Here is a 12,309-nt window from a genome sequence, read left to right as displayed (position 1 = left end):
TTTATGTGAAATGTGCTACCTCTCAAAACAGAACTGGAAGCGAATAGAACATTGTCAACCGCTACTAACTCTGCTTCGCCGCTAAGACTTGAGTGTCTGTTGTATTTTCCTCTGAATCGTCTTTCCACTGCGGGAGCCTATGTGCCCTTTAAGCTCCAGGCGCCCCCTCGTGAGCTCCCCAGGCATGTGGTCCTAAGGCGCTCCTTCTTCAGATAAAAAGCAGAACACAGACATCATGTGCTGAAGTATAAATTTAATAAAGCCTCTGATCACGTTTTAATCCCTAGGTTATCTATGAAACCAACCCCCCCCCCAACTTTTTAGAGCCATCAAGAGCCATCGAGGTGTCAATGAACACGAGCCATAAAAGTACAGATGCAGTGTTTTTGACAGTGTGGTATCTCCAGCTGTTGAAGAGAACAATTTAAATGAAATTACAAACCACCCCTCCTCGTCAAAAGAACAGATAAAGTTGGCGTCGGTGCTCAGAAACCACTCTCTCCCCAGCCCCCCACTGGCGGATTCTTGGGTAATCCAAGTCAAGATGGAATCAAACGTCTCTGTGCAGGCTGATCGTCCTTTGGGCCCCAGCATAAACGTACAAACCTACTCCGCGTACACGCACGTTCTGAGGAGGTCTTCAAAGGAGTCGAGTATTTAAAGTGGCAAATCCACAGAATCAGAGGTTACTAACAAATCTTAAATAATAATAACAACAAATTCCTGCCTTTAAATTCCTTGCCATCTTTCCATCAAAGTAAAACACAAACTCTATTTTCCAGAAGCCCAGGGGCTCTAAGGGAGCCAGGCTTGGGCCCGGGCAGGACATGGCACCCAGCCGCAACCCTTTGAGGGGGGCCATGGAGATAGATCTTGCCCGCTTTGCCGCCAACATGAAGGTTTTTGCCAGAAGGTGCTTTGCTGCTTGGTAGAAAGCTGCAAGCCCCCAGCGAGCTCCACAGAGCAGAGGAGGGACCAGGCACTCCTGGCTTCAATCTTGGTGGTGGGGATGCATAAGGAGCTTGACGAGGGGGGCGAGGGTGGATGGCTGTCAACACAGACCATGGACATGGCCTTTGTCTCAATTCCCTGGATCTAGAATAAAGTTCTCATGATAAGGGGCAAGAATGAGGGCAGAGGAGCACAATGGGTTGGAAGAGAAAACGAAGTAAAAAAACCAAAAACCAAAAAACCCAACCCAGAGTTCTCTCAGCCCTCTGAGCGTCCATCAGTGCGAAGGGCTCCCGGTTCCCCGTGCTGAGGAAAAATGAGCGGCAAGACCCAAGTTTCTTGGGATTTTACCATCAATGGGGGGAGGCCACCGCCCCAACAGGCTGGGAAACTCGGCTAGTGTTTGTTCCTTACTAGACAAAAACAGGGCAAACAAGCAGAGGGAAGGCAGCTACCCCCTAATCAGCAGGCCTTGGGGAACAGCCAGCGCCCTCTGGAAACGGAGCTGCTCTTAAGGGCCAACAGGTATTTTTTCTCCCCAAGCCAGGATGCCAATGTGAACGCACGAGACAGGATCAAGCCTGTGGGGGCCTCCTGGCAGCTTGGCCTGAGGACTCAGAGCATCTGAGGTGAGCCTGGGGGTGGGGCACGGCCGCCGCATGGAATGCGTGGTTTCAAGGTGGGGGCAGTGCCCGAATGTCCTGGGCTCCGCAGCCTTCCTGGCAGGCACCTCTGCTTCCCTGGGGAGCAGGTGGGCCTGACTGTCTGCAGAGAGGCCGCGTGTGGACGGGACGGAGGCAGAGACTTTGTCGAGTGCATAGAGGCTTGGCAAGGCCTTACCTGAGAAGAGAGTTTTCAGAAACAGAAGGAGAGCGTCTCACCCGTAGTAGGCTTTGTGCACTCGGGACCATATCGTGAAAACCGCTCTGGACCCTTGGAGTTCCTGGGACTGTTCATGCACAGCTCACTCACAAGGTTAAGGAAAAAAAAGACTCACCAAAAAACCAAACTATCAAAAGGAGAAGGCCCTCTGTGATCACAGGCCTGGGCTTCAGACCCCGGAAAGTAGGAGAAAAGGATCAGCGCGGGCGGAACCTGGAGGTTTATTCTCAACACCCTTCCCATCAGTGTCACCTGGAGAATGCTACGGAGTCGTCATGTGCGTCCCAAGTAGTTGAGGCCACAGGGGAGTCTCATGGCTATAAAGAGTGAGAGGTCACCTGGCTTGTTGGTCATCCACTCCCAGGGTGACCCCGCCCCCTGGAGCTGAAGGCCCCTGGCAGCCCAGGAGTCGGCCAGGGCAGGTGGCGGGAGCGGGGAACTAGGAGAGCTCGAAGCCCGTGTTCATGCTGACGGCGTAGCGCAGCTTCTCCCGGAGGACGCTCTTCTTGCTGTAGTTAGGCAGCTTGAGCAGGTTGAAGCAGGTGGAGGAGGTGGGCAGACGGCCGCCCGGCTCCCGCTTGCGGATGGTGAAGAAGCCCCGGAGCACGCTGCCCAGGGTGTCCCCGGTGTCCTGCAAGCACACACCACAGCCCTGGTTGGGAGGCACCTGGCGAGGGAGACTCGGCGGGTGCCAGAGTGGGTGACGCAGGAGGGGACCTGGCTAGCCTCGGGGCCGAGCAGAATGGCCGGTGAAGAGCGCACTGCTGCCCGAGGCTGCCCCCGAACGGAGGCCCCCCGCCCCGACTGCTGAGCACACAGCAGCAGCCCTGGCAGCTCCACGGGGGACCCCTGTGTTAGGTAAGCACTCAGAAAGGGGGCTTTCGGGTTAACTGCCAGTTATTGCTCAACCAATTTTCAAAGAGCCAGACTACTGTAAACATACTTCAGGTACAAAAACACGTCTAAATGCAGGCTCCCATTTCCTCCCACCAGCGCGTGGCCCATGGCAGACTGTAATGTGGGGCAACCTTCCTTAAGTAAGGGGACTGAGGGTTGTCTAGTGTCACATGAGGGACGCGGAGGCCAGACTGCAGCATCCAGAGAGGCAGCTATGCTCAGAGGCCGCTGGGTTTTTGCAGGCAGGGGAGAGGGGCTGAGACACTGAACAATGGCTACCACTGGAGCACCCCTTCCATGGAGCATAACCCCGGAGGCATCTGTTCCCCCTTACAGAAGAGGAAATGAAGCGGCCTGCCAGACGTGAAGGGCCAGCACACAAGCCCTCACCTGCCCCATTCCTAAGCCGGTGTCCTAAGCCCCCTCCCACACTGCCTCTCAGACCTGGAGCCCCGGCCAGGCCACCAGCTACTAAAACCACCCCCAGGTACTCTTTCCTGAGGGAGTAAAGAGAAAGGGACCTCCGAGAGAGCTGAGGCCCCAGAGCAGCCCGAGTCCAAGGGCATCCTCTGGGGGCCCGACTGCTCTCCTGGCTGGAGAGCTGTGGAACCTTCGCACCTGGCTCCCAGGAGCTGCACTGCCTGCCCCGCGGACACAGACCGGGTGAAGGTTCTACCCAGTGGGCACAGCAAACCACCACCAAGAGCAGCTGACTCTTCCCCCAGCAGTGGTACCTGATCATCTGACACTTCGACACAGCGGATGGAGAAGGGAGGCTTGAGGTAGGCGAATCCCAGGAGCGGGGGCCTGGAGCAGCTGGTCACAAACTGCAACACAAGGCAGGTCGAGGGGCCAGACTGGGGCTCTTGCTCCCTCAGCAACAGGCCCCTGGCAGGCGAGCTGCATGTTTTTCGCTTTCTCCAGTCATGGTATGACAGGAGGGTGACCACAGACCATGCATTCAGCCCAAGAACTTGTATACGTCTCACGTCTCAAGGGTGTTGTTCTTGAAGGTTAAAACACACGAAAGCCACACCAGCGGATGTGACCAGTCATTTGTGTGTGCCAGCCCAGGGGCTGGTGGAGAATGTGCAGCTGAAGAGTTCAGGAACAACACAAACTACCCCCCACGGGACCGATCTCAGTGGGACTGGCACGCGGGCCCTTGCTTCGAGAGACGCCATGCATGGGACCACTGGGCAGAGGGAGACGGTGGTGCCCCCAACACGTGGCACAGGAGAGAGGGCCCCACACCCCTGGCACCTGGCTTCCTGCTCGGCTTCCTACCCAGCCAGGGGGAGGTGTGCAGGTGCGTTCCCCCAAGCACCCTGGACTGCTGTGTCACAGAGCAGTCTCACAGAGTGAGCTCGGCTCCTGGGGGCCCCTCCCTGACAGACGAATCTGCCCTCAGCATGCAGACAACAATCAGGCATCCGGCGCCAGCAAGGCTGAGGGGCACACCAATGCGCCAGACACCCGGAATGGGGCCCACGGGCAGCCACCCATGCTCCCTTGCTACACTCCTGGGATTCCTTGCCTCTCCCAGATGGCAGCACCTGGGTTATTTCATCATATGTGCTAGCTTGTGTCTGCACAGAGGAATCGGACTGACTTAGAAATCCAAGTGATAAACTTGCAGAGGGAAGTCTGAAGAAACCATTCGCTTTTTAGAACTGAACATCAGCTACAAACGCTCTTCCTTCTCCAGGGGATGTACGGGCCTGCTACTTACAGCACCCAGCTGTGCTTCAAAATTCCACAGCAAGCTGAGTGTTTGGGTCTTAATATAATAAATGTTACCAATGAAACAGTGTTCTAAATGGCATCCAAAGAGTTTTTGTGTGGCAGGTTTCAAAAACCGTTTTTACACCCAGTATCGATGTTACTATCCAGTATGGTTTATTTTCCACCAGCCGAAGCACAGCAGCAGCTCCTACTAAGAAAGCAGGGCCGAGCACTGTGCTGAGCGCTCTGGGACCCGGCCTCACCTCATCACTCCTCGGAAGCTGTGTGATTCGCTCCGTTTTAAGGATGAGGAGACAGACCCAGAAGAGCCTGTGCCTGTCCCAATTCAGGCCGCTCAGACCTACTATGTGCCGCAAGCCGGGGCTGGTCTATGGAGGGGGCGGTGCTTTCATCCCCCTGGGACGGGAGGCCGAGGGGCAGAGGGCACAGGAAGCTGCCATCTGCTCGTGTTACAGCTAAAGCAAGCACAGTCAGGTGCACTCCATACGAGGGCTGTGTCTTCCACCCGACCTGGGGCCTGTCTGCAGGAACTGCAGGTCTGGAGACCGGCTATCCAGAGACACAAACACACCCGCTGTGTGGGACAGACTGCACACAGTTAGGAGACATGGGCTCTCTCCTCTTTCCAGGAGAGGCAGGGGAGCGGTTTTATAGTCCATCAGGGAGTGTTTGGCCTATAAGAGGTGCTGCTGGAAAATCAGAATTGATTCTCTTAAGAATTTCTGGAATTATGTCTACCTGCCTACCCCAAGCCCTTTGTAACCTGTAGGGATGACCTGGGCATTTCTGCATCTAGGAGTGGTGGCCTCCTTGATGGGAATGAACTCTCCTCAGAATGACAAACCAAGGAGAAAGAAAACCCGCTGCCATTTCAACTAGTGGTGATACTGTTCATGTTGCCTCAACCACCAAGGTCACTGGAAACCATTCTAGAAACCCAAATGTCCAAAGGAAAATATTTCAAGGTACTTAAATCTACCCCCAGAATATGGCAACGTGTTCAGGATAAAATATCAAATAGCAGAGCGGGTGGCAAAGTGAGGATTCCATCTTTATAAAAATACACAAGCATGTAACAAATACACAGACAAGTGTGTATGTCATCCAGGGTCCTATAAAAGGCTTTGCCGACGTCAGTAACAGGAAACAACACGGTGTCATCGGAGGGAACGTTTTGAACGTTTCCAACTTTAAAGACACCGGTATAAGGGAACTGGTTAATGTCAGCTACCCTGTTTGCAGAAATACACACTGCTATCAGCCTACTCAATCACGTGTGTTTTATGGGGACACTGTATGTGTGGTGCTGCATGTTTCACACTGCTGAGAAAAAGGTACACAGAGGCAGTCCCTGGAGAGTAGGAATGGAGATTGTTCAAAAGTTTGCGTGTCTGGGGACGCCTGGCTGGCTCAGTCGGTGGAGTATGTGACTCTTGATCTTGGGGTTATAAGTTTGAGCCCCACGTTGGGTGTAGAAATTACTTAAAAGAAAAAAAAAACTTAAAAAAAATTTGCTTGTCTGTATTTTAAGGTAATAAACACCATTTGCTTCTATAAGGAAGGAAGAAATGAGATGTGAGCAAGGCCAGCACCAGCGAAGGGGAAGACGGAGTGCTGAGCCCAACGAGCTCAAGCCCATGCAAGCCTGTCTCTGCAGAGGGGTACGCAGCAGCTCCTGGGCCCACGTGACTCAGCCTCACCCTGAGCCTGTCTGGTTACTGCTTGACCTACCATGGAGGCGGCCTACGGGAGAGGATATGCTGATCATAGGAGGTCCTCTTGATAATTTTATTTTTTCCCAGTATAAATTATTACATCAAGTGACCTCTAGGTTTATGAGAATATCTATGAATGCACATCTAGGTAACATATAAAATACCTTCAGAAACATGGCTCTCTCATCGGGTGTGAAGTCAGAGGCCAGAATATCCCAGAGCCAGATGATGACCCTGTGACTTCCATGAAAGCCACCGTAGTACACCGTGTGCTTCCTGAAAAAAATGCAGACAATGGGCTCAGCCACACATTCCAATGGGTGCTTACAGACACAGGCAGGGACGGAACTTAGCCAAGTGGCACAGCCAACTCTGGCAGGCCTGGGTGCCTCCTGACCTCTCTTAAAGGCAGAAGTTCACGCCTTCGTAACCCATGTCCCTGGAAGCTAAGGGGGTGGGGAGCTCAAGAGCGGGCCCTGAGACTCCCGAACAGGAGCTAACAGGAGATCCTGCACTGCCACTTCCCAGAACTCTGGAGAGCCCAGCAGTCCTTGACACCTGCTTAAACTCTACTTCCACTTCTTAGTCTCTAGGCAGACAAGTGGGGGATCTTTTATTTCAGAGCAATTCACCCAGTGATCAGGGAGGAGAACACTTGGAAGTGGGCTTCTGAAACAGGAGCCCAGCAAGGGGGCAGCTTGCTTTCCAGGAGGCTGAAGATTTCACCCCCCTCCCCACCTTCGCTCCTTACTTTAAATCTTCCAGATCAATCTCAGCATTGTCACCGGAGATGAGACGCTGTAGCTCAGGGGTTGAGAACATCCGGGTCCACTCGGGCTTGATAATGGAGCGGAATCCGCTAATGAGGGCAGCTGTCTGGTTTTTTATTTGGGTGTGCATCCGAAAATGTGCCATCAAATGGATGTAGCTAATCCTGTTGCCAACAGGAGAAAACAGTGGGAATTAGGAGGCCAGGCTGGGCTGTTACCAGTGGGCTGAAAGATGAGTCCAGCCATTTCTGGACCACTTAACAAAAACACCAGTGGTACCAGGGCGCTTCACCAGAATGATGGCGAGGATGACGACGATGACGACGATGGTAATGCTAACCTTCCTGAATGGCACGCTAGGTGCCACTGTGTATGTGTTCACTCCTCCCCCAAACCCAGATAAGGAGAGGGCCCTTTCTCAGTACAAAAAGTACAGCTTTTTGGGCTTTTATTTAATTTCATCCAATTAAGAGAGAATTCTGTCCTCCAGTAAGCTTTAAAACGGGAGAAAAAATGGCTTCATGAGGAAACCTCCATCAAAGCCTTGCTAATCTGGACCAAGACTCGAAGCCATGAAAAGTAAGCCTGCAGAAAGCTGTGACCAAATGCAGCTAGCTTACACTTAGGTTCAAAGGGGAAGTCAGAGCACTAACAACAGTTCCGAGCAGATGGTCTTCTGGGCCTGCTTTACTGAGCACAATGACCTCATCTACGACTGTAATACAACGCAAACCTTTCCAGCAGGTTAAATCCAGGCTTGCTAGCATGGCTGATTTCTTAGCAAAGAACCTGAGCCCAGCCCAGGTACAACTCCCCAAATCCCAAATTAGCACAGTCCAAATAAAAATTTTACCCCACAGTGCTCAGACCTGAGTTTCTGACCCTGAAAATATGCTTATTTAAAAAAATTATCCAGCAGCAGACTTGCACATTGAGATACTTAAATATGACTTTTTCCATTATCGATACCCCTTTCATACACGCTTTGAAGCAGGTTGCTGATATTGTCCCATTTTACCAAAAGAGGGAGGGGGACTTTGGAGGACTTTCCCATTTAACAGAAAGTACAAGACCCTAAGGAGGGCGGAATTGGCGTTTCCAGGCCTTTTAAGACCATCTGTCGAACCGAATCCCCTTGCCCTTATGCTGAGCTTTTTTGCTGAGAACGTGTAAGTTTATGAAGTGGCTTTCACACAGGTCCAGGCAGGATAGGAGTCTCACTCCAGCACAGGCTGCATCGGCCCGCTGCCTCTGGCTGTGACCCATGCCGCTCCCACCATCACCCCCGTGCCACGCCCAGCAAAACACGGCCGATCTGGGGGTGGCGGGCTCTATGGGACATGTCACACAGCTGACACTGGGGACGTTCACTGCTCTCCTTTACTGAGGCCCCCCCCTTTGAGCCAGATATCCTGCAAGGTATCTTACACGCATGAGCTCACAGAAGCCCTCTGAAGGGATGGTTATAGGCACACGGCAGGGAGCGACAGGACGCGTCCCTGCTGACAGCTCCCGGCAGCGCCTCCCCACCTGAGCTCCCGGCTCTCTTCTCAGTTGTCCAATTAATGCCCTGTGGCCAGGAGTCAAAACTGGTGTCTTTCAATCCCGAGGAGAATCAGGCCCGTTCTTCTGACCACACTGACAGTCTAAATCAAAGCTCCACAAGCATGCAGACTGCCCCAACCACCTGACCCGAGAGGGGCAGGATGCTCGGGCTGCAACGTGCATCTGAGCCAAATGACTCACCAGGTGGGACTGAGCTCTCACTTGTCACTGGGGGAGTGATGCTCAGATTAACAGTTCAGATGCTCAGCTGAGCCTGGCGGCAGAAGATTGATAGTTTGACAAAAGGGCCAATATCTACTCCTCATGCTAGGTTCTACTGTTTTAATTAGGTGAGAATAGTGCGGTGGAGATAGTGCATTAAGGAGTTTTGCTTCTAGGGACCAAAGAGGTTGACATTTATGATAGATTTCTAAAAGCCTGTTATCTGTGACAATAGCTGCCGGGCCTCCGAGTCCCCCCACGTCTAAGGACCTGTCTGTGGCATTTGAATTCATCACTGTGTCTTCTCAAGAACAGCATTTTATGCAACTGCCACATGCTATCATTCCAAAATGATCTGCCCCTCCAAGGTGTCCTTCCGCCTCCGTGCCCTCTGGGTTCAGGACTACGTGCCCAAGTGGCTCAGAACCCATTTGTCTGCATCTCCAGCCGTCATTAAATGCCTAGGAACACTGCGGCCTGGGTGCCTCTGCCCTTAGATGGGCTACTGCCAAAAATAAGTTGTCAATTCTTATTTTGCAAATCGAATTTAATACAGTTTTGGCCTATGAACTGTAACGAGTAAATTCCATTATGATATTTATGGCCTCTTTCTACTTCAATCTATCTTAATAAATTCTCAAAGTAAGACCGGAGAGCCAGAATGAAGTCTTTTCAAGTGCTGACCTTAAAAATCTAATTGCTATACTCACTTATTTTCATTCGTAACAGGAATGGTCTTCCCTCCAGGAATCAGTTCATGGCAAACAAGCTGGGGGAGAAGATGGGGAGCAATTACTTGAGAGAATTCTAACAGGGAAACAGGGCTTCCTGAAGATGAAAGGGCCCGATGCCAACGTCCATAATAATGACAGAATGAAGATGGGACGTGTTTGGGAATAATCATTTTCACAAGAAGCCAGGGCTTAAATATCAACAAGCAGACCCTGCACAATCAATATGGAAGGTTTCTTCTCATCCGAACCTCATGCAGACATTTGTACTAAGGCTTAAAGATATCACAGAGGGGACCATGTTTGCATTATGAGCATAGTTAAATAAATGTTGGTACAGCCGTACCCTGGAATGGTATGGTACCATTTCTGGAAAAAAAAAAAAAGTGATACAGGTGCCCCGGGAGAAAAGTCTGAAAACACATGACACATTAACAGTGGTGCTTTCCTGGCGCTGGTCCTGTAACTGGTTTTTTCACGTTCTGTGCTCATCTTATAGCAGAATCCGTGGTTACCAGTTTGCATCATTTTTATTGTCAAAAGAGAAAATTCTGAGGAAAGCTCAAAATCTGCTTAAAGATTTGAAGACCACAGAATCAAGTATTTTCCTCAACTTCACACATTTCTGGGGGTCACCTAAAAATCAAAGAATGCATACTTTTAAAGCTAATTTTAGCAGAAATTCTACTAAAGAATATCCTGGGTCTCTGATGATGAAGAAAGGAGCGATCGTGGCCTCTAGTCCCACCGTTGCCAACACCTTGGGGCAACGGGAGGACTCTGAAGCTGGAAGGGCCTTTGGCAAGCCCCCGGCCTGGTGTTTCCTGGAAAGGGCTCCAGGGAGCGCCTCGTCCGCGCGCTACTACTTGGAGAGCCTCGGAGAACCGCTCTGTGGGAAGGCGGAGGTTCCTCCCTCACAGGCTCCTCAGAGCGCTCACACACCTGTGTGCTCGGGGCTCCCTACAGGAGCTCATGGCGTCACGCTGCTCCCAGCCAGGACTCACACTCACGAGAGGTACTTTTGTGAGAGAAGAGAAGCGGGGCTTGGGGAGACGAGTGACCTTTCGGAGGCGATGCAGGCTCGGCTCCAAGAAGCCAGCTCTGCATGAGGAAGCTCTAGGTCCGGTTGCTCCCGCAGCCCTCAGAACACGGGCACATGGAGGCTCACACAGGTGTCTGCTAGGACAACACTGGAGGGCGCAGAGGGCACTTCGGGGGAAAGCCAAAAGGCAAACTCTGGCAGGAGACTTCTCTGCTGCCACAGTGTCCACTGTCCTTTCCTCCTGCTCCGCTCTCCATGATGAGCAAGAGCAAGGCCTGGATTCTGTTCGAGGCACTTCTCGGGCGGCTTCTTCCCCTCTGCAAGTCACACGCCTCCGTGTGTGACAGCTAATCCTCACCATGGCAACAAAAAGCAACGTTACAAATGGGGAATTAGAGCTTCCATCAGGAAGGACCCTAAGTGCGATCTAAGCAGAGCAGGGTCTTTGTGGGGAGCTCTCCGAGGGCCAAGCAGGCAAAGGCCAGGTCAACTGGGAATGGAAGGGGGAACGCCCCCCTGGCTGGAGAGGCGGGAGTAGGGGGATGGGCAAGGGAACCAGACACCAGAGGACAGCCAGCCTCGGTTTGTGAACCTTCTCCTGGGGAAAACACCAAGAGCAGGGCAGGTCCCAGGAAGCCAGTGGAGGGCGGCAAAGAATCGCTCAGCCATAGAGGCCGACCTACCTGACCCATGACGTCCTCGTCGTAGGACAGAGTCAGGCCCAGGTCAGAGATGTCCCCGTCGTAGCGCTAATGCAACAGAGAAAGGGCAAGTGTTGGGACCCAGGCGGGCCATATCCTTGAAAGCTTTAACACTCCCCCCCACCACACACATGATGCTGCATGGGCAGGACCACTATGACTGCCACCCAGCCTGAAGCAAAGGAAAAGGCCACTCATCACTGTGAGGAAGGAGGTAGGAGTGGCCAGAAGGGGACGTGGGGGCCCATAGTGGCTACAGAGCAGCCCTGGCCCCAGAGCAGGAAATCGCCTCCCACCACACGAGAACCCCGAGGCCTTCACTTCACTGAGTTTGCACCAGCCTGCAGAGATGCCCTTCGCCATGCCGCACTGACCTTAATGGAAGTGAGGTTTTTATAGAACTCTGAATCCAGCGAAGGAAGCTCGTCCACAGAGCTGTAGAAGATACTGTGGTGGTGCCCGAGCAGCTGGCTCAGGAAGAAGGACGCGAAGGGCACGTCCACCACAATTCCCTGCGAGAGGAGAGACAGAAGTTTGCTGTCTGCCATGCAGGATCCCACCTCAGGGACCTTGTTGGGGTGGCTCAGGCCGCAGAGGGGCTCCGAGGGTGTCAAGGACATCTCGAGGTGCTTTGTAAACTTTTGAGGTGGAGACCAGCACCTCCCGCCACCTGCACACCATCCAGCGCCTCCGGGGGACATCACAGCGCAGCAGTTAAGGGCACAGGCTTTGGAGCTGCACAGCTCAGGGGTCCAGTCCCAGCCGCACTGCCGCCTGGCTGCGGGATGTCGGCTATCCCCCTCTGTAAATGGGGACCAGCAGAGCCTCCCAGTTTTCAGGTTTAAATGAGCAGGGTGGAGAGGAACGCAAAGCATCAGCTCTCACTTGGAGACAGGGCAGGGGAAGCCTCCAGGAGAGAGACCTATCTAGGCTAGACCTGAGGAGCACAAGGGCTCTCGTACGAGGCCCACAGGCACGCCCCAGGGGGGGAACACAGAGCTCTCTGGCCACAGCACAGTGTTTGAAGGAGGAGAGGCGAGGGATCAGGGCCAGATCAGGGAAGGCTTCCTGAGCTTCCTGGAGTCTGAACTCTGTGGAGGGCAGCAG

At 52.9% G+C, this 12,309-nt stretch overlaps 1 protein-coding gene across 5 annotated transcripts in view; it reads right to left on the bottom strand.

The window, feature by feature from the left end:
- Positions 1-238: 238 nt before the first annotated feature.
- The window catches only part of UBE3B (ubiquitin protein ligase E3B), a 49,814-nt gene continuing 37,743 nt past the window's right edge, over positions 239-12,309 (bottom strand). For 3 of the 5 annotated variants that reach the window (XM_081802010.1, XM_081802008.1, XM_081802009.1), the window contains exons 22-28: positions 11,577-11,714; positions 11,185-11,250; positions 9,439-9,497; positions 6,943-7,125; positions 6,356-6,467; positions 3,465-3,557; positions 239-2,464 (exon numbers count right to left, since the gene is read on the bottom strand). In XM_081802010.1, the coding sequence (XP_081658136.1) occupies positions 2,273-2,464; positions 3,465-3,557; positions 6,356-6,467; positions 6,943-7,125; positions 9,439-9,497; positions 11,185-11,250; positions 11,577-11,714 (843 nt within the window). In that variant the 3' untranslated portion in view covers positions 239-2,272. Of the gene's footprint in view, positions 2,465-3,464; positions 3,558-5,509; positions 6,220-6,355; positions 6,468-6,942; positions 7,126-9,438; positions 9,498-11,184; positions 11,251-11,576; positions 11,715-12,309 lie in introns of those variants that run through there. The other 2 variants (XM_081802011.1, XM_081802012.1) reach the window with 2 other exon arrangements.

The sequence above is a fragment of the Leptonychotes weddellii genome, chromosome 13, assembly GCF_054177405.1.
Source record: "Leptonychotes weddellii isolate Sample4059 chromosome 13, ASM5417740v2, whole genome shotgun sequence".
NCBI classification, from domain to species: Eukaryota; Metazoa; Chordata; class Mammalia; order Carnivora; family Phocidae; genus Leptonychotes; species Leptonychotes weddellii.
Note: the sequence above shows the minus strand (reverse complement) of the source record. Positions and strands in the feature narration are given on the sequence as shown.